The sequence below is a fragment of the Hyaloscypha bicolor genome (assembly GCF_002865645.1).
Source record: "Hyaloscypha bicolor E unplaced genomic scaffold K444scaffold_182, whole genome shotgun sequence".
In the NCBI taxonomy this organism is placed as follows: Eukaryota; Fungi; Ascomycota; class Leotiomycetes; order Helotiales; family Hyaloscyphaceae; genus Hyaloscypha; species Hyaloscypha bicolor.
The window spans coordinates 6257517-6283675 of NW_020194684.1; the positions used below are offsets into that span (position 1 = coordinate 6257517).

General features: G+C 43.8%; 8 protein-coding genes across 8 annotated transcripts; 3 read left to right on the forward strand and 5 right to left on the reverse strand.

The window, feature by feature from the left end:
- Positions 1-1477: 1477 nt before the first annotated feature.
- K444DRAFT_257991 (uncharacterized protein) lies at positions 1478-3619 on the reverse strand. The gene is made up of 2 exons (XM_024871376.1): positions 1760-3619; positions 1478-1692 (listed from the first exon to the last, which is right to left on the reverse strand). Exon 1 carries the CDS (start codon positions 3427-3429, stop codon positions 1807-1809), a length of 1623 nt encoding a protein of 540 aa, XP_024729194.1. The 5' UTR covers positions 3430-3619; the 3' UTR covers positions 1478-1692; positions 1760-1806.
- A 1-nt stretch (position 3620) lies between these two features.
- K444DRAFT_258181 (glycoside hydrolase family 133 protein) lies at positions 3621-9261 on the reverse strand. The gene is made up of 4 exons (XM_024871378.1): positions 8598-9261; positions 4198-8551; positions 3998-4141; positions 3621-3937 (listed from the first exon to the last, which is right to left on the reverse strand). Exons 1-3 carry the CDS (start codon positions 8825-8827, stop codon positions 4046-4048), a joined length of 4680 nt encoding a protein of 1559 aa, XP_024729195.1. The 5' UTR covers positions 8828-9261; the 3' UTR covers positions 3621-3937; positions 3998-4045.
- Positions 9262-9614: 353 nt separating this feature from the next.
- Positions 9615-11931, reverse strand: K444DRAFT_257988 (HET-domain-containing protein). Its single transcript, XM_024871375.1, has 3 exons — positions 11413-11931; positions 9674-11358; positions 9615-9619 (listed from the first exon to the last, which is right to left on the reverse strand). Exons 1-2 carry the CDS (start codon positions 11840-11842, stop codon positions 9767-9769), a joined length of 2022 nt encoding a protein of 673 aa, XP_024729196.1. The 5' UTR covers positions 11843-11931; the 3' UTR covers positions 9615-9619; positions 9674-9766.
- A 621-nt stretch (positions 11932-12552) lies between these two features.
- K444DRAFT_637474 (NAD-dependent glycerol-3-phosphate dehydrogenase) lies at positions 12553-14535 on the forward strand (the record flags this gene model as incomplete). The annotated part of the gene is made up of 5 exons (XM_024884126.1): positions 12553-12559; positions 12731-12871; positions 13092-13224; positions 13270-14411; positions 14468-14535. 5 exons carry the CDS (start codon positions 12553-12555, stop codon positions 14533-14535), a joined length of 1491 nt encoding a protein of 496 aa, XP_024729197.1.
- Positions 14536-14578: 43 nt separating this feature from the next.
- Positions 14579-14997, forward strand: K444DRAFT_258045 (uncharacterized protein). The gene has a single exon (XM_024871377.1). The coding sequence runs from the start codon at positions 14661-14663 to the stop codon at positions 14940-14942; it is 282 nt and encodes a 93-aa protein (XP_024729198.1). The 5' UTR covers positions 14579-14660; the 3' UTR covers positions 14943-14997.
- Positions 14998-15836: 839 nt separating this feature from the next.
- K444DRAFT_637475 (uncharacterized protein) lies at positions 15837-17393 on the forward strand (the record flags this gene model as incomplete). The annotated part of the gene is made up of 1 exon (XM_024884127.1): positions 15837-17393. The coding sequence occupies one exon, from the start codon at positions 15837-15839 to the stop codon at positions 17391-17393; it is 1557 nt and encodes a 518-aa protein (XP_024729199.1).
- A 233-nt stretch (positions 17394-17626) lies between these two features.
- On the reverse strand, positions 17627-18155 carry K444DRAFT_621431 (uncharacterized protein). Its single transcript, XM_024881908.1, has one exon. It carries the CDS (start codon positions 17974-17976, stop codon positions 17737-17739), a length of 240 nt encoding a protein of 79 aa, XP_024729200.1. The 5' UTR covers positions 17977-18155; the 3' UTR covers positions 17627-17736.
- K444DRAFT_637476 (uncharacterized protein) lies at positions 18088-19134 on the reverse strand (the record flags this gene model as incomplete). The annotated part of the gene is made up of 1 exon (XM_024884128.1): positions 18088-19134. The coding sequence occupies one exon, from the start codon at positions 19132-19134 to the stop codon at positions 18088-18090; it is 1047 nt and encodes a 348-aa protein (XP_024729201.1).
- Between the last annotated feature and the right edge of the window lie 7025 nt (positions 19135-26159).

The window sequence follows — 26159 nt, forward strand, 5'->3', positions numbered from 1 at the left end:
GAGATGTTGAATTCATTCCTATACTGATTTCCGCTTGCTTGATATGTCTAAATAAAGTATTGAGGAGGATGTGTAAACACTACCGCTCTCATGTAGCTGTATCTCGAGTAAAGACTTTGGATAGTGTATTGCTTGTTGAAACACCTCGAAGGTGTGTCAACTGAACTCATGTGGTGGAGGAAATTTAGGAGGGAACAACTTATGGAACCTTGTTATTCTATTTTTAAGTTGAGGAGATGTGAGCCAGAGGATGGGAGTGGAGGCACTGGAGGAAAAGAAAGGCAAAGCGTTGTGGAAGCGGCAACATTTCAAAGAAGGGAATCTAAGCAAGTCAACAGCAAAATTAGGAATGAGTTGCCCTGTCAAAAAATACTCTAAACTGCGTTGCATTCCAATGGGATGTGAATTATAAGTGATAACGCTGAAACATTGCAAGCAATACTGATTTGGAGGTACAGAAAAGTGTTGGAACTTTGGAAGCAGCGCGGAGTTGAAAACATAGCAAAGGGGTTTCGAATGAAGCATTCAATTGAATGTATACCATAGGGCTGGAACAATGAAAGGAGTAGACTTGCGGGAATCATGGCAGGTTGGTAGGCATCACAAGCTGATTCCAGCTCGCTAAAATTTTAGGGGTGATATTGCTAAACGAGAGCGCTTCCTGACTTCCCATAGGCCCGTCATCGCTAGAGTTATAGGCGCCAAGCCCCTAGAATCTATTCCCCTCTTCCAGCAGCCGTGAAATTAAGCTGATGGGCCTATAATTTAGCTTCTGACCACTGAGAGCTTAGTTTCCCAAGTCCACCACTTACGTAACCAGGCCCGATTGTCGCCAAATGAACCCCTGGAAAAGGGGGTTGCTGCGCCGCAAAACATACGAGACCAAATCTTGAATTGGCCGGCATGTAGCACAGACATGCGCTTCTCCATCATTCACGATAACCTCACTCTCCGCGCTTGTCCCCGTCTCTTTCTTCCCCTCTCTCAAACAGAGAGACCAATATTATGGCCCTCGGTCTACCCCTCAAGGCGCTGTCTCAGCGCGATCTCGGCGGCAGCCAGACAGTCACCCAAGTTGTAACCGCAACCGCGACTCCTGCCCCCACGACTGTAACAGCAACATCCACACCCCTCACAACCAATATCAAATCTAGTCCAGCATCTGGTCCGACATCAAGTACCTTTCCCTCTGTATTCCCATCCAATAACCCTTGAAAGCAGCAACTGATCGAGCAACAGGCCCCCTCCTCTTCTTCGTCCTGCTAGCAATCTTGATAATCATCTTCTTGCTCGGAATGGGCTTTGTGTAATCTCCTCTTGCCATATCCCCTGCCATCTTCTTCTCTAATATATCCAAGCATCTACTGCTGCAGGACCCGCAAAACTCGCATTGCAGCACGTGAGGCTGCCGCAGCAGAGAATGAACTACAGCCCACAGCCGACCAACCAGCTCCTCAGTCGGAGGTTTATGGGTATTATGCTCCCCCTGGCCCTGCTGCAACGGGAGGGGTGGGAATGGCTGAGGCTGGGAAAGCAGAGCAAGAGGCGGCTGCGAGGGAGCTGCACGGGTATTTCTCACCAAGTGCTACGCCGAGGGTCGGAGATGGGGTTGTTGCTAGGTAGGGTTGGCGGGTGAGGTGTATTGGCAACGTGGCCGTAATGGCAATATTAAAGTCGACGTCTTGAAAAATACTGTAGAGACACACCCCTGAGCGCCGCCATGAAGAAAGCGGGCAACACCTTGAGAAGCTCCACAGACCTAAAAATCGGCCCAAAGGTGGCTGGTTCACTCGAGAGCGTCATCGCTCAACTCCGCAAATCCCTCTTCTCCAACACAATGTCCGGGAACTCACTCTTCACCACCGCATTCTCCATCCACTCCCTAAAGCTGCTCCAAACCTCTGTAGGCAACCCACGCTCATCCCAACACACGACCGCCCAATGCATGACATCCACACCCTCCTCCTTCTCCCACTTCTCCCCCTCGCCCAACTCCCCCAGCTCCTCCAACCCGCCAAAATAATCCCCCACAAGCCGCTCCACCCACCTCCTCTGCTTCTTCTGCTCCTCTCCATCATTTCCCTCCTTCAACATCTCAATCCTCTTCATCAACCGATTCCTCGCCTTCCGCACCACGTACGCGCGAACTAACCACAAACTCCCTTCTCCCCCACCCTCCTTATCCCCGGCTATAACCAAGCAAGCTTCCGGCTTTAAAATGGGCCAGACAACGCCGAAGTTTTCTGGCAACTCCATGCCCGGAATCAGAGAAAGGAGTATGAGCTGCGAAAAGGGGGCAGAGTCGGGATCTGGTTTTGGGGGGTTTTTGTGGTGTATCTTGGAAGAGGGAGCAAGGAGGCGTTGTCGGTAATGGCCGTTCCAGATCCCATCCATGCCGTCACTTATGCTGAGGAACTCCTTATAGTCGCTTGGTAACTCGACATCGAGTCTCAGTTCCAGTTCCTCGATGCTCTTTTTGCTTGCGCCGGGGTGGCGGATAGAAGAAATTGGTATTGATGGTGACCACTTTTCCTCCCCGTCTTCGTCACTGGAAGTATCTTCTAGGAACTGCACATGCCGCCTCGTATTCTGATCAAGCATCTTGACGAGATCTCTCATCCCGTCGTCCAGAAACGGGAACTCGACGCCATTTTTCATCCGCCGTTTCACCACGCCCTTGAGACGTTCGAACTCTGCTTGCACCTCTTTTTTGCCGTCCTCGGTTTTTGGCCCCAGGATCCCCCTAACAAGGACCCGCCACACGAATCTATACCTCGCCAGCCTCGGAAGGTAGTGCTCCAAATCCCCTCCAATAACCTCACACAACGTCTCTGTCGCTTCCTGGTCATCGAGCTTGTTAATGGCAAGATGGAACCCAAAAAGGACCGCAGAGTCGAAAGTCATCGTGAGCCTTGATTTCACGGGTCCGCGATGTAAACCTTCATCACCAACGTCCTCCTCTTCCCTTTTCTCAGACCCAGTGAAAAATCCCTCCCTATCCTCCCAACTCCCCTCTCTATCTTTCAAAAATTGCAGCACGCGGCTTAAATCCCGCCTATCCCTCGCCTCCCCAACATCCCGGGGACCAGGCTGCTGATCCAGAAGCAACTTCCCAACACTTGTATTAACAGTCAAAACATCTAGACTCCTCAACAAATCCTCGTCCTCCATATCCTCATCGGGCGTGAAATCCGGCCACCAATCCGCAGCCTGGAATGCAAAATAGAGACCTATGTCATGAATTGAGCGGGCTGGGATGGGGACGTAGGCGTCTGCCATCTCGAGGAGTTCGACGGCCTCGTCGACATAGCCGAGGGCCGCGAAGCGGAGTGCGATGTCGACTAGGCGGTGGATGAAGGCCCATGGTGAGCGGAGGGTGAGGAGGTAGCGGGTTGTGAATTCTGGGTTGGTTGTTAGGATTGCGGCCATTTCTGTGGTGAGAAAGCTCAAGGCAGCCCCGCGAGATTCCGGACGATCATGGGGCGGGAAGATGGGCTTCGTGACGGTGGAGGCGAGCTGGGCCAAGAATTACTGAGGTTTGAGATGGGAATCCGGCTGGAGACACAGCTGAGTCTGATTGTGATTTTGATCAGGAGGGGAGAAGTTTGGATGAGTTGAGAGCTGATGAGGATGTGAGGCTGAGCGGCTTTAGGCATAGCTGCATGCGGGATGTCATCTGACTTTCCTAGGCAAGCGAGCATGTGATTTGGCTCCCCTTTTCTCTTTCCCTCTCCCCTGTCTTCCTTCACCATCCCACAATCAACAGACAAAAATAGCGATTATAGTAACCATTCCAAAAGCCGTTTATTTTCATGAGTTCTATCTACCATCTCCTCGTGCCTGTTCCTTTACCACTCTGATTCTGGCTCTGATTCCTCTCATCCTTCCGCTTCCACTTCTGGAGTTCTCGCCAGATCAAAATACCCCACCTCGTGTACTGTATTCCTCATTTTTCATTAATCATTCATCCATATTCTTTCTTTCGGTGTCCTCTTACTCTTCAGTCTCTCTAGACACTGTAATCCCGAATGCAGTCCACCTCCTCTCAATTACTCGACTCCGACAATTGGCTAACATTATACTGCGCCGCATCATGATAAAGATCAATCAAGCAGCCCGCACTCCAAGCCTGCGTTGGGGACTATACCATAATTAGCAATCCCTCTCTCTCACTCGTTTTGGGAATTCAAAACTCACCGAATCCCCACAAAACTCCCCATTCTTATTTGTCAGCTCAGTAAGCCCAGCCCACGGACTGCTTTGAATAGCTTCTTTGCAACCTTTGAGTCGTCTAGTAATCTGCTGGAATGCCTCCGTCCTCTCCTGCGGCCCCTTCCTCCGCATTAGATCAAACTTCAACAGTGCTCTCAAGAAGAAGCCCGTTGGCCACAGCCACTCCGGTCCCTGATGGTAGTTCCGTCCCTTGCTCGTCGCAAAATCCGTGCTATCTTCAGAATTATTGTAATAAGGGCGATAATTGAGATCCTTGGGGTCGAGGGTCGCCATTCCAGTGGGGCCGCGCAGGACCTTGTCGGCCAGTGTGAGGGCATGCAAAGCATGCGCGGGGACGAAGAGGTCGGGGGCGACGGTCATGGCGATGGGGAAGTTGGCGCGGAGTTGGTAGTCTTCGTACTCTTTTCCGCTCTTGTAGAGGTCTTTGTAGATGCCCCGGCGGTTGATGATCTTTGTGTTGATGTCGTACTTGGAATCGTCTTTGGCTTCCATTGGAACCCAGTAGCAGCGCTCAAAATTGTCCTTGATCTTCGCGGCCCAATCATCGAAAGTTACGGGTTCCGAATTCCCGGTGGAGGTGCTGACGCCGGTATATTTGTACTTGCCTTCTCTGTGCAATTCGGAAAGCCAAACGAGCGTGCTGTAGAGAAGTCCTGTGATTTCGATCGCAGCTCCATCTCTAGGAGTTCCAGGTACCCCCTTGCTATTCGCACGGCCTGACTCACCCATCTTGTCCATCCAAGTTCCACAGTTATCTTGGTTTCCACCAAAGATTAAGCCAGTCTCCCAGTCAACCTTAATCTCCTGATTGAACCCATTCGAGTTCATCTGCATATCCAGACCTGGGCCAGCATTGGCTTCGCGGAATTTCATGCCCGCTGCATGCCGTTGCATCGCTTCTTGAATGATATCTTCAAGAGTTGAAGACTTCGAGTATGCTCGAGGATCGTTGGCCTCAAAGTGAGTATCGTCATAAGGCAAGAACCTTCGAGGAATCTTCTCCTTCAAGATCTCAACACCACCGGGCACAATCTTGGTATAATCCTGGATCGTTTGAAGCATGAACCAAATTGCATCTCGAGCATTATACCGAGGGTTACTGCCACTTGACAGAAGATTGGGGACCATGCCGTGCTTCAGCACACTAGCAAAAGCAAGAATATGCTCTTTGCAGTCAGAATATCGACCAGTGCCAAGACACAAACCACGAGCGGAAATGAAAACATCTCGGCCCCAGCATCGTGCCCACTCAACTGCGAAATGAGGAAGGCCAGCTGCCATTGACGGAACAGCTTTCTTGGAATACAAGGATGCAGACTTGACATAACCAATTTGTTGAACGCTGACCATCGCAAGGTCCTTCAAGAACCATTGGCCTTTCTGAACATTTTCGTTCATGAGGTCAAGGCCACGGTTCCAGGCCGCGTTGTAGGCTGTACGGATTACGAGACCGAAGTATCGAGGTAGTAAGAAGCTGGGCAGCTTCCGAATAGCATCGAAGCGGTCTTTCAGCCAGGCCGCTGGCTTTATCAGATTTTCAAATCCGTCTTTCTTGGATATCCGTTCCAGGCGACCGGAGATGTAGTCCAAAGGCCACTGGCCATTCCGTAAATGTTGGCAAAGAGGATGAGCGAGATCATTGTTCTCAATGATATCCTTCAAGATGCTCCAGAAGCCTTGAAGGCCAGCGTAGACAAGCTTGCCGTGCCCTGGGATATCATAAACTCCATCTTTTCCGTCGCTCGCATCGAGTTCCTCTGCTTCGCATCTGTACAAGACGAAGTTCAAATCAATGAGACTAACATGCGCAAATGCAGCCTTTCCTCCCGATGTGACGTATGTATCTAGACTAGTCGTGTGATCTGCTTCAGGAATCCAAGTCTCAAACAAAGCGATACTTCCGGGAGGGAACTTGTCCCGGACAGAAATCACCGTCTCGTCTTGTCTGGCCTCCATTCGAATTCCAGGCAGGTCGATGACTTTACTCGGCAAACCTCTCAAGAACTTCTTGTCCTCTAAGGCTGCCTTCTTGGCTTCGTCGCTCATATCAACCTCGAGCATCCAACTGCCCAGGTGTCGAGCCTTGGTACCTCCGAGATGAACAGGACTGAGCCCACCATTTCCGTTCCCGTATCCTGGGAACGCTGTGTGAGCAATAAGGAAGTACCCCTTTCTAGACTCAGGATGAACTCGGTGGACGGTGATATATTGATCCTCGTGATGGATATGCGTCTCATCATACCCATCCTTCCCCATCAAAGTATGGATCTGGTTCAAGAGTTTCTTGATACCCCCAATACCACCCTCACCGCCGCCAACTTCGACGTGCTTCGTTGAGGATGGCGAAGTGTACAGTCTTGTCTCATGCACGAGGTCCACCAGTTTCGGATAGACTTCATCGTAACCCATCACACTGCCAGTCGCACTAGCGCACATGTTGACCAATGCCGCATTTGGGAGAGTATCACGAGCATCTCGTTTCTGCGCTGGAACTTCATTGTCATGAGTGCAATCCATGAACAGGGCATGAACTGGCGTTTGCTTAATCTTGCGAATGATCTCGCGCTGGGTTTGATTATTTGTGGTACCGTTCGGAGTGTTCTTCGGCTCATTTCCAGAAATCTCATCGACTTCAAAGCTGCCGATGGGACGGCCACCATGGCGATGCACCAGTCGACTGAGTTCTCCAGTCCCCCACGCTTGCATGGCTTCTCTGATCAGGGAGCTAATTCCCAGACGTTTGACGAAAACATAATCCATCTCTTCGGACCCGGTGAAAAGTTCGGCGACCACGAAGAGATCTGGTCGGACTCGTCTTGCTTCGTCTAGAAGAAATTCCGCCACATGTAGAGGAGTCGAGTGACAATTGTCAATGCGAAATCCTTGGAAATACTTGGCCATCATACGAGTATACTTGGCCATGTGCTCCCACAAATACGGACTGTCTTCTGGCCCGCTGCCGTATCGTAACTTCACGCAGTCACCCCACACGATGACTTCGCGACGGAGGTAAGCCCGAGAGTTAGGACCAGCATTATCAATCAAAGCATTAGCAGCCCAGATCCAACCATTGTTGACCAATGCAAGATCCTCTTGCTTATGCTTTGCTGTGATCGAATTCTTGGGTAATCTCGTGAAGTAAGATTCAATGAGAGGGTTTTTCTGGTCAATTGGGCCAAGCTTCGGCCCATGGTCGTCAAGCCGGACATATTTCACCCGATTGAAAATCTGCTCGAGAATTTCCGCAACGTCTGCATCGTACTCTTTGTAGAGCGGCAGGTTAACTTCGTCCAAAATGCTGGTGAACTTGCTTCTAGCAACAGCGCGATCGGCCGAGTCGGAATCATCTCCTTCAAATCGACCATAGATGGCAGTGATCAGAGCAGCGCCAATTTGAGGGTCTATTCGCCTCCTGTACCTCTCGCCCATTGTGTCCGTGTTCAATAAACCCTTCTTCGTTAAGAACTGTGCTTTTTCAAAGGGAGTGGCATTTCTGATAGCCTCCAGACCGCCAATACCATCGCCACCGAAGCCGCCGTGAGGGAACTTGATATCGCCGTTTGCCCATGCTTCAATAGCAGCATCAGCATCACGTTCGATATCAATGACATAGTATTCCCAAAGTCTGAGTTTGGCAATAACTTCAGTCTTAATCCCATCCATAATCTTGATAAGGTCATCCACACTCTTGAGAGTGGTAGCCAAGCCGAGTTTCGACAGATTACTGCTGTACGCAAGTAAAGCCGTGTCCAATTCCAAGGCAGAACGTAGCCAAGGTGCCGTCGAAACGTTGTATCCCACCTCGGGATGCTCTTGCAGCCATAAGCTGTCGTCCGCAGTATGATTGAAAACGACATCCGTCAGCCCTAACAAACCGTATTGCGTCTCCATGTTCTGTACCAATTTCTCGATATCAGCCTCACCGTTTGGGAAGCATTCTGGATCCCAACTCAGCTGATCGTATATGCTATATGGGGAATTCGACTGCCCTCTATGTTGTAAAGGTGTGAAGTGAATCATATTGTAGCCTCGCTCGCTGATGCCCCGAAGGTGCTTCTCCCAATCCTTGGGGTATTTGCCCATGAACTTGGAGATGATCGAGAATATTGATAGTGCCGCCAAGGGCATCTGTCTTCCATCGAGAGTGAGTCGTGGCGCAACATCGATATAGAATGTCTCTGTCTTTGCAGGTGCGAGGGGTTTCTGTGTAGTTTCGGAAAGGTCGGGAAGAGGAGTGTAGGTCGTGTAGAAGGCAAATGCGCCTGCGCCGTGGATGGGGACGGAGATCTCGATTGTTCGATTGAAGTCTGGTTCAAGCCTGCGACTTATCAGTCTTGCCCCTATCTATAATGCAGATATCTTACTTGAACTCTCGAAACTTCTCTCTCCGGAACTCTGCGCCCTCCTCTGGGATATTCACCCAAAGGCTGCCATGTCTGCAGATTGAGGATGTACCTTCAATTGCGAATCTGACAATGATCGGGGCAGTGCTCTTGGGAGTGAGGTAAATATATCCTCCGGCGACATCTGGGCTCCCATCATCCTTGAGAGGGAGTAAATATTTTTCGCTGGACAACATTGTCTTCGGGGCCATCGTTGAGTGTGTGGGAGAACCGCACCACCTTGCGTGGGATAGCTTCACCGGAGAGCCAGGATCTTTGAAAAAGCAGATGCAACGTGAGCAGTAAGGAGCGACGAGGAGGGGAATTATAGCATTCTTCAACAATCGAGAGCAGTATGTACAAGAACGCGGCGAGGAAATTTCGCGCACTAGGAGGTTGATGGGTTGGAGCGGGAGATGTGCATTCGGCAAGGTTTGGTCTTGGTCGTGGTTAGGCAGAGCTACGTCATTCCAGGTACGACAGAGCGCATCCCCATGAAAGCTTGTACTTGAAACGTCGCGAAGCTTGAAGAATGGAAGGAGAGTGGAGGACTTGACAGGCTTTGACTCTCGTTCCTTGATCTTCCATGTGTCAGCCAGAAATCCTTCGATCGTGCAACCAGAGCTGGAATCACGGGGTTCGTCCCTTCTGCGTCACTTCACTCAACCCCGCCAAGTCTCACCCGGGACGACTTGCCCGCCGGATACAGAAACCTTCCGCTAAGCACCATAGTGAAACATCCCATCACGCAACCTTCTATCTGATCTATCCTTCACTGCCATCACTCTTATCCTCTGCCTCAACATAGGCCATGTGGCAACGATCATGGCCGCCTGCCACCTATTACGGCGTGAGACAGCTGCTCTGAATGGGAGCTCCAAACCCCTGAATCGCACTATCATCACTCTCCAGATGCCCTACTCCCCCTTCAACCCCACCAAGCTTCCTTGGAGACGAAGGACGGTGCGTGCTCGTGCAACTCGAGTCGAGTCGTCGAATCGAAGCTAAGAGACTCGGATCAGATCGAGTTGAAATGAATAAGGAAAGAGAATCAGTACTCTCAACTGCTCATTACTTTTGCAACCGCCGCACAACTTTTCCATCCATCACAACGACTTCTCAGCTCAATGATTTCCAAAGCTTGCCCTTGCTCAAATTATCTTCCACTCTCTAGTCATCGCATCTTGCCACGCAGACCTCAATTCCTCCCCGACCGACTTCTTCAACCCAAAATCGTGAGAATTCCTAAAGATCCAGGCTCCTATTCTCCTGAATCTGCCGGTTTCGTCCTCGAGCTGTTCAAGTATGATACCTACTGGTGGCGCCTGAAGCAGCCTTCTCCTCCCAGCTCTTAGAAATAAGATTCCATCTGGCCACTCACCCTGTATCGACGCCTTCGATGGTAAGGGATCCCACGCCTTAAGCCCTGGCACCTGAGAGTCGAAGTATGGCTGGAAACGATTCAGAGCACGGGCTGGCAGGCGTTCGAGCTCTGCCAAAGTGATTGCTTTCCCTCTCAGAATCAGGACCGCCTCCTTCAACGCTCCATGTGGTGCTGTCTTTACTAGAGGCGTGACTGCACAGTCAACGATCTCAAAATCTTCGGGGATGAATTTCTGTATCCAAACCTCTGAGGGAAGACTCAACCACGACCAACTTGGAGCGTTCATCAGCTTTTGGCGAGGGGGCATCCACGCCGGTTCTTGATATTCTTCCAGGTTTGATCGACGCCAGACTAACGATTCCAGCATGGAACTTTTCCAGAAACCTGCAACGCATTCGTCATCGATCCAGAGCTTCGACAGCTCGCTGATGATGCCGGCCATGCCGTTCCACCGATCTTCCACAACGGTAAACTTCCGAGCACTGTAGTCGTGCACGAATAATTTCCAGAGGTACTGGGGACGCTGGGTCTTCTTGTCTAGCGACGTAGGGATGCCATAGATTGCGCCAGGTAGTCTGTTCTGATTCTTTAATGTTTCGCGGTACTCTTGCGCGCCTTGGCAGACTGGTTGCATACGTTCTGTTTGGCATTGCCATAGCACTTCAGAATCCCCGAAAGTAATCTGTCTTGGGGAGAGCAAGGATTCTTGAAGCGTCCATCCGCGCGTGTCCAGATGGCCTCTAACTGGCCATTTGGCTTCATGGTAGCTTAACCAAACGGTCTCCTTGCTACCATCTGGGAGGAGAAATGGCAGTGGAACCGTTGGAGGATACTTCAGAGTGCCCAGAAACCCCGAGTGTGCTGACTGGGATTCGCTCGCCGCAATGGTGATTGTCGAGTTTTTGTAGATGTTGCCCATGTTGGGCATATCCATCATCATATCTGCTGGGCTATCCTGGATGATACAGAGTGCATCGATCCACAGATAACGAATGCCGAGCCCTCGAGTGACTCGTATAGCGTCGAGGTGAGTCTGTGATAGGTTGCACTTTGACATATCGCGCAGCAGATCGGCCATCAAATCGAGCGTTGTGGTAAATTGTGGTTTTGTCCCCCAGCAGTAACTCAAAGTTGCATAATTCGCCCGCTCGTTCTGCTTGGGCGCATATAGCTTTAGGGTGGTTCCGCACTTACCGCCAACGTCAATGACTCTTCTCGGGAGAAGAGGCATTGTGCTGCCAGGGCAGAGTGGATGCTCCTCTTGACAGATCCTAATTCGGAGCCTAGTTTCCTGCATGATCCAAGGCGAATCCATGTGAGCTTGTTGCGACGGGATGGATAATAGTCTTGATGGATAACCTAACATTGCTTAGCACCACAAAATCTGCGACGTGCAAATACCTCCCGACGAACCTGGGACAGCGAGCAAATGTGGCTGATAAAGCTCCTCGTAGTACAAAGAGCCTAAGCCTAACACCTCCAGATCGCGAATCCGCAACGCATTCACCGGATACTCCAGATCCGGAATCAAGGAAAATTCTCCATCTAGATTTCGAAACGATTCTTTAGTTTGTGAGGCCGCGCCTAAAACCGCCTTCAATCTTGGAATGCATGGTTTAAAGATGATTGGCGCGGGTCGCGACAGGAGCTCGCACAGAACGCAAATACCAGTGTACTCTGAGCCCCACGACTCGATGCAGGTGTGGGCAATGCCTTCGTCGGAAAGAAGGGCCTTGAGGCTTGAAGTGGTGGAAAAGAGACCGTAGCACCGCGGACAGAGGGACCCGCTGCTCGACCAGCCTGTCTCAGTTGTCTGTTTAATGAGAGCCGATTCGTCTTCCATAATGCACTGACACCACAGAAGCAAGAGTCGTTAACAACTTTTCGGGTGTAGGAGTGGCTTTAATGGAATAGATCAAAGAATGGAAAGACAGGATGTAATCGTTTCAACCCTCAAGTGGAGCACGTCGATTTCCGTTGATTGAAGGCGCAGCCTCGTCGAAGGCTATGGCAATGATGACTCATAACCAGCCACCATCATATTTGCCCCCAAGCGAGCTTCGAAATAGGGCACAAAATAACGAGAACACCACATCTACCTTTCCGGGGAACTTGAGGTCTCTTCTTGGGCAGAATCGGCTCGAGAAAGGGGCTCGCTTACGGTGTTCCGGGATGATACCGACTTTGGCAGCAAGTAACATTGCTAGCGTGAGCACACATAGCGCCCATAAGAGCTTCAGCTTTGGTTTCGGGGGCACGCCCGTTGAAGTCAAATAGAGCAGGATTATTGCACTGAAGTCTAATGTTTTGAAGTGCAAGAAGAATAAAGCACTTCGTGGGGTAGGAATAGAGTATTCGGCCTCGGCAAGAGCTCACTTTCGGCATTACGTCATTCTTCGGGTGTGGCCGAGAATCCTCCCAAAGAAACTGCATCCGAGGGTGAGCAGTGAAGTGCAAAGATATTTACACGCCTTCAAGACTTCCTACCTTGATCTCACGTGTCAACAAGGAATTGTTTATTTCTGGATATCAAGGATTCGGCCGCCGAGAAGCATGGGTTGTAAGTTCCTGACCCCTTGCCTTCCCCTAGAGCATTGCTCCCGCCAGTCCACCAACACAAGTACCACTAAATCTGCTCATCACTCTCCCTTTTGCTGTTATTCCCCGCGATACATCACCTGCGTCGAGGGTGCACATATACTGTGCTGGTTGAGAACACTTTACACCTTAGTGGACAGCCCCTCCACCCTGAAAATCGTTGCCACCATGCTGCTTCGGCCCCTCGATTTGTTTTGTCCCACCGAATTTCCTGATTCGAGTTCACATGCAAGACCTGCAGTTCAATCTGGAGCTAGACCTCATACAGCGGGCGGTGAGTACCCCTGCACGGAATGACCGCCTATCCTCGGTCTCAACGGCCGCCAAAATCTGCCAGCCAATTCTCACATGAAACCAAGCAGTCGGGCACAAGACCAACATTCGTTAACGTTGTCTCACCTCAGCCGTGTCCCTGAATTCTCTCTTTCTCGTCGCGACTTTCAATTGATGCTTTAGTACATCTGCGAGCAATCATATGCTTATAAGATTGACAGCAAGAGCAAGTCAAGCTGCCAGACGAATAACACAGTCTTCCAACCATTTCCAAGTCCCTCAACGAGCCAAGATGGCAACCCTCGGCGCGCCCACGAAGAAGCACAAGGTCACCATTGTTGGGTCTGGTAACTGGTAGACCTCCCGTTCTATATTGAAGTACAATTTTAACTTGCAAAGGGGTTCGACAATTGCAAAGATCATCGCCGAGAACACGAAGGCGCATCCAGAACTCTTCGAGGAGGAAGTACAAATGTGGGTATACGAGGAGGAAGTCATAATTGAGAAGGATTCAAAGCACTACGACCCCTCAATCGGCGACCAACCTCAGAAACTCACCCATATAATAAACAAATACCACGAAAACGTCAAATACCTGCCCAACATCAAGCTGCCCGCCAACATCATCGCGAACCCCTCCGTCGTCGACGCCGCCACCAACTCCACAGTCCTAATTTTCAACTTGCCCCACCAATTCATCGGCCGCATCTCCAAGCAACTAGTCGGCAACATTCTGCCCTTCGCGCGCGGGATCTCTTGCATCAAAGGCGTGGAAGTCACGGAATCTGAGATCTCCCTGTTCTCGGAATGGATCGGTGAAGGGTTGGGAATCTACTGCGGCGCCCTGTCGGGCGCGAATATTGCCAACGAGATCGCGCAAGAGAAGTGGTGCGAGACGACAATCGCGTATGATCCTCCGCCTGTGGACTCCCGTGTAGCGACGCCGACTGGCCCTTCTCCTTCTTCATCAACAGTCAATTTGACGATTACGCCCGCGGATATGCCGCATAAGGATGTTCTGGGCAGAGACAGTAAGGTGCGATTGAGGGCCGTGCCGTCCGATTACCCACCTCTGGATCACGGACTTTTCAAGACGCTGTTCTACAGACCATATTTCCACGTCCGCATGGTGTCAGATGTAGCAGGTGTTTCTCTCGGCGGCGCACTAAAGAACATCGTAGCGCTCGCGGCAGGCTTCGTCGACGGGCGAGGCTGGGGCGACAACGCCAAAGCAGCCGTGATGCGCGTCGGTCTCCTCGAGATGGTGAAATTCGGCAAAGAGTTCTTCGGGCAGACAGTCCATGCAGGCACGTTCACGGAAGAGAGTTGCGGCGTCGCGGATCTGATTACGTCCTGTTCCGGAGGCAGGAATTTCAGGTGTGCGAAGATGGCAGTCGAGAGGGGGGTGAGCGTTGATGAGGTCGAGGCTACAGAGTTGAATGGGCAGAAGTTGCAGGGGACGAGTACGGCGAAGGAGGTTAATAGCTTTTTGAAGGCGAAGGGCCGGGAGGACGAGTATCCGCTTTTTACGGCTGTGCTGGGTAAGTTCCCTTCCCTCCATATTCTGGCATGTGACAGAATGCTAACAAGTAATCAGATATCTTGGAAGGCCGCAACACAGTTGATGATATCCCCGCACTACTGGCTAGAGTAGACGATGTATGATGTTGAAGACGAGCTTTGGGCTTAAATGGACGGCGCTCAGGCTGTTTTGGTGCATTATCATGATACCACCGCGAATTATAAACGTTGCTCAAGTTGAAATGAAAGATCACCCGCTCGAATGTTGAATGATGTTAGCCAATCTGGCCCGAAGATTGTTGTCAAGCAGTGGTTGGTTCATCAAGTCCATGGCTTGGCCCCATGTCCGAATTCAAGTCAGACATTCAGCTATTCGGGTTCAGCCTCTAGAACGTCTCAACGCCCCAAAGCTCTCTCAAACATTGAGCCGATGTGCTACAAAAACCTTAACCACCCCCATCTCCAAATATCGGATGAAACCCAGCTTCCATCGCAGTAACGGGGAAAGGCTCGCAAAGTGCAGGACAAGTTCGTGGAGACTATTTACTTAAGGTCAATCCCCTTCCCTGAGATCACCCGGTGTTAAATCTATATTCTCAATGTACCTAAAAGTTGGGACGGTGAAACCATGCACAATAAAAGTTTAAAAGATGGATAACATTTACTCCGACGAATTCAATGTGCCACCGTTTGGGACGTCGAGGAAATGTGTAACAGAAGTTGGGGTGGTGACACTCAATCTGACACACTCATCTTGGAAGAGACTTTCATTTACTGGAAGGCGTGAAAATCTTCCACTGGGGTCTGCTATGATATTAATGGCATTCTCATCTGCGGAGTAGACTTGGTACTTAAAGTCCATAAGAAGTTGGGATATTTTGATCTCGCGCTCGTGTCAGGTATCCCTTCTCTTGCGATAACGCCCGAGAGCTTGTTCCTGGTTCGGTCAGTGTTCGGAAAAGTGTACGGATATTGCATTGGAATAACCAAGCCTCACTTCGCTTGAGATGTGTGAGGGATTTGCCTTGTTATTTTCTCCTATCTTGCACTCGTCTCTTCATGGTTCAAACCCCCCAATTTTTTTCGGCTTCATGTAGGAAGCTTCTCCATTTTGTAATCTTACAATTGTCCTACACTTTCGGAACATTGGTTACACCGATCTAATGTTCCTAGGTCCCGACTTTTGAGAGGTTTGGAACCAAACTTCTGTTTCGACTACACGGCAATTCTCGTGACTCAACTATACGCACCTGAGGTAAAAAAAGATTTCGAAACTGACTGAAGCTCCCGATGGTTTATTGACGCCTGCGCCCACATCCATCTAAAAGCCTCTACAAAACTTTTACCTCACAACTTTCTCAAAAGCTCTCGATCGGAAACGCAACACAAATCACCAACACATTCAAGGCACCCAAAAGACGCCTCGAACTCCATAAACAACAATCATGGGATCCACTAATCTCGGAAAGCTGGCCAATTTGCCAGCAGAAGTCCGAGCCAAAGTCTGGGAGAATCTCAGATCACAAGGCGACAACATGAAGACTTCGATGAGCATCCTCAGCACATGCCGCCAACTGTACCACGAGGTATCCCATCACATCTACTCCAAAGAAATCCTCACCTTCAATCTATGTCCCATCTACGACCGAAGATCATGGATCAGTGTAACCAGCTCCTTCGGCACGACCATGCTCGAGAGCTCGAGCCATGCAAAATCACTTGGCTTTAAAGACCTCCCCTATCACCAACTCCAAGGGATAGAGATTCAGATCGAGGCACCAGACCCACGCGATCCCGGCCAGCTGTTCAACCTCTGGGCAAAAGCCCGCTCGCTTGTAGACCTCCTCCTCAGCGAACGTGGCCGGCTTCCAGAAGTGGCCATCCACCTCCTCGCCACATCTCCCGACTCATGGTTTTCAAATGGAAACCTACAATCCAGTATCCCGCACCCGCTAGGAGACTACATCGATGCCGGCGTCATCCTTCTAGAATTGTGCCGCATCCGAAACTGCAAAGCCGAGATCCATGTTCCGCCCGCATTCAAGGGGAATGCCACACTTGACAAATTCCTCGCGTTTTTCAAGTTCGTGATTGGACTGGATAAGCCCTTTGGAGCTTTCTTTCACAAAGAGGGCGATGGGACATGGGCCGACGATGCAACGGCGGAGTGTCTGGATAGCAATTTTGTCGAGCTTCACAATGCGCTTGACGAGCTGCGCGGTCCGACGGCTGCGATGATGCGTCTGGAGCGCTTCAGGGACTGGTATGATGACAACTGTCTGGGCGGAACGTCAAGCTATCTCGATGAGCTAGCGAGGGTTCTGAAGACTTCTGTGGGGGAAGAGGAAGAGGGTGGGGATGGGGTAATTCATGACAAGGTTGCCCGTATCAAGTGGCGACATCGTCTGATGGTCGCTTTCAATCCCTTGTCTGCGAAAATGCAGCAGTTCAACGCTAAGAGGGAGGAGTTGTTTGGGTTGACTATAGATGGTGCTCAGATCATGAGGTGTTTTGAGGGATGGTCGGGCTTGAGTATGTGGACTCAGAAGCAATGGGAACGATACTGGCTCGCCGGACAGGATGAGCGTCGGGGTTGGGAATACGACAATTATAAGAAGCTGGACAGAACAGAGCGAAAGAAGATACGAAAAAATGAGGAGAAAGTGAAGCTCACGACGTTGGGGCATGGTGTTCCAACCAAACCTAAGGAAGACGGATGGGACAGAGAAGAATGGTTCAAGTTTTACCCCAGAGGAATTCCGCTATTGGGTGCAGCGTTGTTCAAGTTTGAGCTTTCCATGGGCCAGTTGTGGTCTGAGGACTCGCCATTGGCGCCCCGAGAGAAGTTCAAGGACTGGGAGTATGCAAAGCTTTCTTGGGAACAGGAGCTGAGATACAGAATGATGGTCGAGACGAAGAAGTACGAGGCTAATAAGCGTTCGAACGAAGCGTCTTCGGGCTACCTTCAGAATTTATATCTTGATTTGATGTCCTTGTCATAATTCAGGGATCGGGAAGTGTTCGAGCGAAGCTTTTTCAAGGTCCCATCGACAGCTAAAGAGTCCTTTTTCGAAGCAGGATCATTGAACAACCCCATTCAATTTTCGAAGAGTCACTCGAACATCCTGGGGTTCCTAGATCTGGTTGTATAGAGAGTTATTAGAAGTTTGGAGAGTGATGGCCGTCGACAAATTCTCATGTACCGTACGCATTCATGGATGCGAAAAGACGAAGCCTCGAAGTACCAAGTCGCGGTTACCATGTTGACGCTCAGAGAATTCGGAGCGAGGTTTGGCTTGGCAGCTTGATTGGCCACATCCATTCCGTCGGCTTCCGCGACAGGTATCATTTGAGCCGGATATCTGAAACTTGGAGGTCTAACTCCAATGCCTCCCCATCCATCAATCTTTGTACATAAGCCTCACCAATAACTCGATAGAAACCATTCACATCTTTACGAAACACAAGTGGAATGTACAATCCAAACAGAATAATTATCTCATCTCCTTGTTCCGCTTCACCCGGGCAGAGCAGAGAGCCTAACATATCCTCCAAATTCGTCTTCAGAAAGAAAAGGTTTTGCATTATACATATCCAACATTGAGCCCAAGTAAGACATCATGTTCGGGATCTCGAATGGATTTTGCTTGTGTGCCAGCACATCCTTTATGCATGCTTTCGTGCTTAAAGAATGCCTCAAAAAAAAAAACTCATCATGACCTGGCACTCTCCGAGAGACTTCTCAGTCGCCCGGCGATTAATTCCAAGCTTATTCCATACCATACCTCCAATAGGTATTCGCCAGAGTACTTTGTCGGCTTTCCCTAGCTTATTGAAGATAGTGCTCTTCGGGAGGAAGCCAATAATTTCGGTGAAGAGGAGGCTGGCTCTTTCCTTGTCGAAGTCTTCTCTCCATCCACCCTTCCATGTTGTTCCTAATTCAGCCACCTTCCCAATAAACATAGCTTTGATTGTGAGAATGCCTTCAGGATCTTCACTGCAACAGACTAATCTGGATGAGCTTTTACCAGAAGCATGATACAGATCATCTCCGATAAAACCTCCCCAAGGCCATGGTATTTCGTTCTTCCGATCCGGTGCCCATGATGGTAACTTGGCATTTCGAGTCCTTGGGTCGAGGGGTTGGCATTTGGTCAAAATATCCAAATGACCATGCTGGACTAGTATTCTTGGAACCTCAGTGTATACAATTTCTTCGGTGTTCGCTCCTTTATAAACTGTGTAGGATTTAGGGTCCATTCCGAGCTCTTTGGCGTCACTTGCAACCCCGAGCAAACCATAGGTCCTGTCCCTCGGGTCAGTGGGGTACAGACCGCTAGCGGATCTTTTGGCGGATGCCCGAAAAAGTTGTGCTTTCAGTGTAGGACAATCTTCTGGGCGGTCTCGTCGCCACGTTTTTCGAGTTTCCAAGGTTGCGCAGGCCCGTATATTCAGCGCTGGCCCCAAAACATTTTCATAAATGCCCATCCGTTGTGCCGCCCAATCGCCACCAGAATGACACAAGTTTGGATGGGAGTCTAAATACTGGTCCACTTGGGTGATACTGCTGAGTGAAAAGACTTCGTGTTTCATCCAAAGAAAGCTGAAGTGGAATGAGGCATTGAAGACTTTGAAGTGGTCTCCTGGAACACTCCATTTTCCGCACATGAAAGTGTAGTCGGCTGAGACCGACAGCACTTGAATGATCCACACTCGTCTGAACCAAGGGTTGTCGTTCGACATGTCGACAAGGCTTTCTGGAGATTGGGCAAGATTTTGAAAGGCTGTTTGTTGATGAATATCTCTGGGTTGTTATTGCTTTCGTTTTCGCCCCAAACATAAGACAATGTGAAATAGCGCACAGGGGGTTCTTCAGACTAGAAATCCGCACTGGGAAGAGCAGCGGTAAAGAGTGTGAGGCTCGGCCGTTGCTCTCGGGCGTGTCCATTCTGAATGCGCCCTTCGAATTTGAGGAGTCGGATGGCTCCGCTAGTGAACTGGGTTTTATTGCAAGTGGACAGGATGTTGGCCTCGAAATTGCTTTCATTTTCCTCCATATTTTCAATGGAGAGCCAGAGAAGGATTCTGAAAGACAGTGTGCGTGCGTGGGAGTGTGCGTGTGTGATAGCGGTTCAGAGTATCACTGAGGATGCGAGCGATATGAGAAGAGAAGACGGAGGTTTGAGATTGTTCCAACTTCAAGTATTTTCGAAGGTGGTTAGATAGTAAGTGGGTGATGAATTATTGCTAGCAGGATGTGGAGGCGAAAAGACGAAGGAGCTGAGGTTCAAGAAGGTTATTGCAGGGGGTGCGCGGTGTGATTTCAGAACATGCTTTTGTACGTAATCAAGCACACGTGGAACTACGTAAGCTCATTCGAGACCAGTTTAAAAGGGCCCGAAGGTGCAGGAATATAAACCTTACGTCCTTTTTACTATCCCCCCCCCCCTTGAATACTTACAGTGGGCCCTTTAGTAACGCCACCTTGAAACTTCGTTTATAAGTTATAACCCCCAACCAGGAAATATCAGGTGCTTTCCAGAATTGCTATTGGCTATACACCCTTGAGATGGCCAGTACTTGGGTGGTATTATCCTTGGGCCCACTATAAGTTTTCAAGGGAGGGGGTAATACCATTTATTAAACTAGCTTAATAATAAAGCTAGGGTCACGTGCTTTAATATAAACCAAGTAAAACGTACTGAATTAACTACTATTCTATAGTAGTAGATAGCCTATATATATAGCCCTAAAATCCCTAAGTTATATATACTAAACCCCTAAACCAGAAAGCCTTATATTAAACTATTTAACTTTAGCTAAACTAATTTACTCTTATAGGGCATATTATATCCTAAATTAATCTTATAAGATATAATATACTTAGTAATAAGCCTATAGCTTAAGCTCTATTAGTATATAGCCCCTAATTTTAATAGTTCCCTTATATATTCCTAAAAATAGCCCTAAGGAAATAATTCCAAAAATTACTGCTTTATTTACTAAAGCCCCTAGAGCCTTAGTACCCAAAAATCAAAAAACAGCTCAAAAATAGCCTGTAATCCTATAATTATAATACAAATAACCCTTTTATATATGTTACAGACCTATAAAGGGAGCCTACGGATAAGGCACTTGTAGGAGAACTGTTTATTGAGAAAACTAAGCTAAGGAGGAAAGGGAGTCTTGAGCTGAGGTCCCTTAAGTATTTACAGTTCTTTGCTTGTGGCTCGGCCTAATGGGGCTTAGCGTCCTAAATTTCCTGGAGTGCAGCTTTCCCTAGCTTCGTTACGTGTAACTGTTATATAACTCCAGATACCAGATACTCAGATGCCAAATACCAGATACCAGGCTCAGATACCAAATACTAGATGCCAGGCTAGGTACCAAATGCCAGATGCCAGGCTAGGTAAAGCATAGAATCGTAATATCACCCCCCCCCCCCCCCTTGGAAAAAGCTTATCCTCAAGCGGGTAGGCATTATAGAATCGTTATCCAAATTATTATAGTCCTCCGTCCCGTTCTCCCAGGCTCGTACCTAGTCAACTAGCTTCTTTAGTAGGCCTGGCTATTATTAATTAGCCAAGTAGTAGTCTTATAGCTTATAGGGAGAGTATTTCAGATCGGAGGCCGGATACTAGTTAAGGTCTTTATTATATCTAACCTAACTAACCCTATATAGGAGCTTTTCCTGCTCTGCCTTTAATACCAGGATATCTTATACTTCGTATTCTCGGTCTATTATTACTTGAATTAGTAGAGGTAATTCATTCTTCTAGCCAGGTAGTAGATTATTAGTAGCCTTATAGATAGTCTAGGGAGAATATATTATAAATTTTAATACTCTCGAGTAATTCGACCTTATAGAAATTATTAACTTAATATAGGATTAGGTAAAGCCCGGCTATTTAGTAATCTAGTTTATAGCTAGGGTATTATATCTTTTACTTCTTTATTAATATATATATCTTATTTCCTACTTTGAAATCTATAGAGTAATATTTAGTATTAGTATACTTCTCTATTTTCTTTTATACCTGTTCTATATTCTTTTTACCTCTCTTTATAATATCCTCTATTTATCTAGTAATCTATTAAGCTTTTATATTACTTAGCTTGTTTTAAGATATAGTTATTAGGGTTAACTAGTTAAAAGAGGTCTATAGAAGCCTACTATTAAGAAGTTCATATAGAGACATACTAATAGAGCTATATAAGAGAATAAGTTAAGTATAATTAATTATTAGTAAGTACTTATCCTAGTTATTTTAGTAATATATAATATATAGATATAATTATTAATTAATATATTAGTTTATAATTTCCGTCTATTTATTAGTTTATAAGTAATATACTATTAATAGCTTTAATCTTATACCTAGAATTCTATTAAATTCTTTTTAGAATACTAATATAAATTACAGACTATAATTAGAAATAATAGAGGCTAGAAGGCTATAGTAATAATAAATAATTCGGAGATATATCTTTACTATATCCTCTATTATAGTTATCTTATAGCAAGATATAGAAATGGCTTACTTATTTAATTAGTTAATTATAATATATATAGTATTATAACCAGATTTTAAACCAGGTATTAACTTGAAATCTATTATAATATATTATTACAAGTAATTCGGAACTAGTAAAAAGTAAAGTAAATTAGGGGTTTTATTTCTTGAAATATTTATCTATTTATATAATTAGTAATTACAAATATATTAAGTAATATTATATTATATATTCTTCTAGTAATACTATAATTATAATAGCTTATAGGTTTTATTTTTACCGGAATATATTATAGAAACTTAGTTATAAGTCTTATAAATTAAATCTATATATAACTATTCTTTTAGTATTATAAGTTATTTATAATAAAATAGTAACTTATTTTCTATAGTAAAGTTAGTATTATCCCGTTTAGCCTATTTATAGAAGGCTTATAAAGAGGAGGCTTTATAGTTATTTTATAAAATTCGTTTAACTAAATTATTCGTTTTATTAAGATTATTATTATTATCTTAGAAAATAAAAAGAGAATTAATTTTAATACTAAGGTCCTAGAATACCTTTAGGTTAATTTGGTTTTAAGAAAAGAAGGCCTTAGTATAGTATTTCTTTTTTATTTCATTTTACTAGATAATTTTATTATTTTAGTATATTAGAATATTAGCTTTTATATTTTATTTACCGGATTTATATTAGATAATAAAATAGTATTTGGCTAAGGCTTTAGCCTATTTAGCTTATTTACTTATAAGCTTCTTTATTATTATAAAGTATTCTAATAAGTAATAGTTTATATAGATCTGGATTTAATAGGTAGTTCTTTAAAATTCCGGGTACTATTAATCTAAAAACTATATAATAATAAGTATTTCTTTATTATATATTTTATAATTATATTTTATAAATACTATAGGATATTACTTATTATTATATTATTAGGAAAGAATACTAGTAATAATACTATCCGAAATATTAGTTTTAATTATTAATTATTACTTTGGGTTATAGTAATAAAATAAGACTAATAATATAAGATAAGCTTTAAGCTTTTTAAAAGTATTCTAATAAACCTTATTAAATAAGAAGGAAATATCTATATATATAATATTTAATAGAGGCTTAGTAATCTTGCTATAGTTACGAATAAACTTCTTATAGAAGTTATAGAATCCTAGAAAGGCTTATACTTTCTTTATAATTCGAGAAGCTTTCTAATTCTTTATAATTATAATCTTCTCAGAATTAATTTTAATATTCTTTATAAAGATAATAAAGCCAAGGTATTTTATATATATAATATGAAATTTATACTTTTTAATATCTGCTTATAAGCCTATATTTTAAAGCTACTAAAGGACTTTTTTTATATAAAGTTTATATTCTAACTTATTATTAAAATAAATAAGAATATTATCTAGATAAGCTATATAAAAGTCGTCTAAATAATTAAATAGGATATCGTTTATATAATACTAATAAGTAACTAGCCCGTTAGTTAATCTAGAGAATAAAACCTTATACTTATATATTCTATAATATATATGAAATATTATTAATTTCTCTAATTCGGGATCTATATAAATTTAGTAAAAAGCCTAATAAATATTAAACTTTATAAAGATTTTGGCTTTACTAATTCTAGTTAAGGTCTTATTAATAAGGGAAAGAAAGTAATAGTTCTTATAAATAATCTAGTTAAGCTTCCGGTAATTAATATAGAACTATAGGCTTCTATTAGACTTTCTTATAAAAAGAATAAAGGCCGTAAATAGTAATTAACTAGAAGTAATAAAGCCTTTATTAAGGTTCTCTAGAAAGTATTTCTTAGTAATCTCTAATTTAGCTATTATTATCTTATATAAAGAGCTATATTTCAGATATTTCTTTATTTTCTTTTCTAATTATATCTTATAATTATATAATTAATAGAAAGATAGAATATCGGAAGCTTTTTTAGAAAAGACTTTATTAAACTTAGTATATTATCCGGAAATAATAGGGTTTTCTATATTAGCTCCCGGAAAAAGCTCTCTTTATTATTTTAGGAGGCTATTAATCTTATAAAAGCTTATAGTAAAGGCTTTATTCTCGGATTATTAGAGCTTATAATATATACCTATAAAGCTAATACTAGTAATCTTAATAGCAGGAGCTTCTATTAGCTTTTTTTCTATATATAGTTTCTTTTAATATAGGATATTTATAAGATAAATAATATTAGCTAAAGAGTTTTTTATTTAATAATAGCTATCTTAAGTATCCTATTTATAAAAGTATTTAATTTTTAGCTTCTATAAAATAGAAGTAACTAGTACTAGCTTAGGCTCTTTATCCGGATCTAATTCGGAATTAGTAGAATTATATTTAGAAGTAATATTATTAGTAAAGCTAGTATATAGAAAGGAGTTAGTAGCAGAGTTATTTTCTATATTATAGTTTTTAATAAAAGCTTATTTCCTAGCAGCTTATTATTAGTTCTTTTTATTAAATATATAGTTTCTGATTTTAATATCTATTTAATAATTAAAGTAAGAAATATGTTTTGAGGCAGGAAATAAAGCTTCTCGAGATATAGGAATCTCTTATATAACCAAAAGTAATAGAAAAAGAAATTCGGGCTATATTAAATATTAGTTTCGGATATTAAAAAGTAGTTTAAAGTATTCTAGCTACTTATAACTAAGAATAAGATTATAGAATTCAAGCTTAAGAATTAGTAAGGAAATATTATATTATTATTTCTAGTTAATAGTAAGATATATTCTTAAGAAGTAAATAATACGAGTTTCTAGCTTACTATTATATTTCTTAATACTAATAGGTTTAGATAAGTATTAGAACTTGAGGTTAAAGAAAGTAATAATATTTATAATAAGGAAAATATTAATAAATATAAAACTATTTATTCCGGAATTAGTAAAAGAAGAGATATTAACTAAATATTTATTATAAGATAAGCTATAAGATATAGTTAAGTATAATTCTCTTATTAACTAGTTTAGGTTAATTTCTATGAAATTAATTTCAAGTTTATCTAAGAAAAAGTCTTTTCCTAGATATTTTTATTTCCTGGTATATTATTTATATTAGCCTCTATAAGCTTATTATTCTTTTCTAGTTCCTTAATATTAGTAATATATTTTAATACTAGATAATTACAGGCTATATAACTAGTCTAAAAGTAATTAAAATAGGTTAAGATTAAAGTAGGAGTGCTTTCTTTTTTAATAGCTAGCTTACTAATAATTAGAAGTATTCGAGTTAGTATAAAGATATAAGAAGTTATTATATAGAGTTTGGGAATAATAAATATAGAGGTATTAGAAATAATAGAAATTAGAAAAGTAATAATAGCTCGAGCCTTAATATATTTTCTAAGGCTCTTATAGGTCTATAATATTTTTATCTCGGAATTAATTAATAAGGCTATATAATATAGGTTATAGAATATATAAATAGAATAATACTAGCTTATAAGTTATTTTTAAAGAAAAAGTATTAGCTTATTATATAAATTATTATTATAGTTCTATAAATAGATCTAAGCTTTATTTACTAAGTAAATAAACTTGATCTTGAATTTATAAAAGATCTAAATCTCGTTTATTTATAGTTTCTTATATTTATATCTAGTTTTATATATATAATAAGAGTTAATAAAGTATTTATTAAGATAATTAATTATTTCTATAGCTATTTTAAAAGAATTAATAATATTGGACTTATATTAAGTATATAAGTAATATTAGGTATTACTTTTTATATAATTAAAAATATAATATATATAAGTATTCTTATTTATATAATAGTCTATATTAACTTTAAATTTATTAATAATCTAGACTTACTAATAATTATAAATTAGGTTTTTACTATTACTAAGCTTTAAAGAATCCGGAACCTTTATAAAACAGAACTTATTATATTTAGGAACTTCCCTAGCTAGATATACTTATTTAATAAAAGAAACTAGAAAGTTAGATATTATATTATAATATTTAGATTAGAAATAAATATTACCCGAAATATAACTTTTACTAATAAAATATTCTCGGGAAAGCTTCTTTATATTAAGCAAGTAAGCTAGACTAGTAGCTAAGCTATTTAGGGTTATATAATTAGTCTAGGCATTTATCTAGATCTTGATTTAGGCTTATTATAATATAAGTATATTAGAATAAATATTAGATAAAGTAAGTAATTCTCTTAAAATAAAAGATTCTATTTCAGAGGTATTTTTAGTATTAGATATA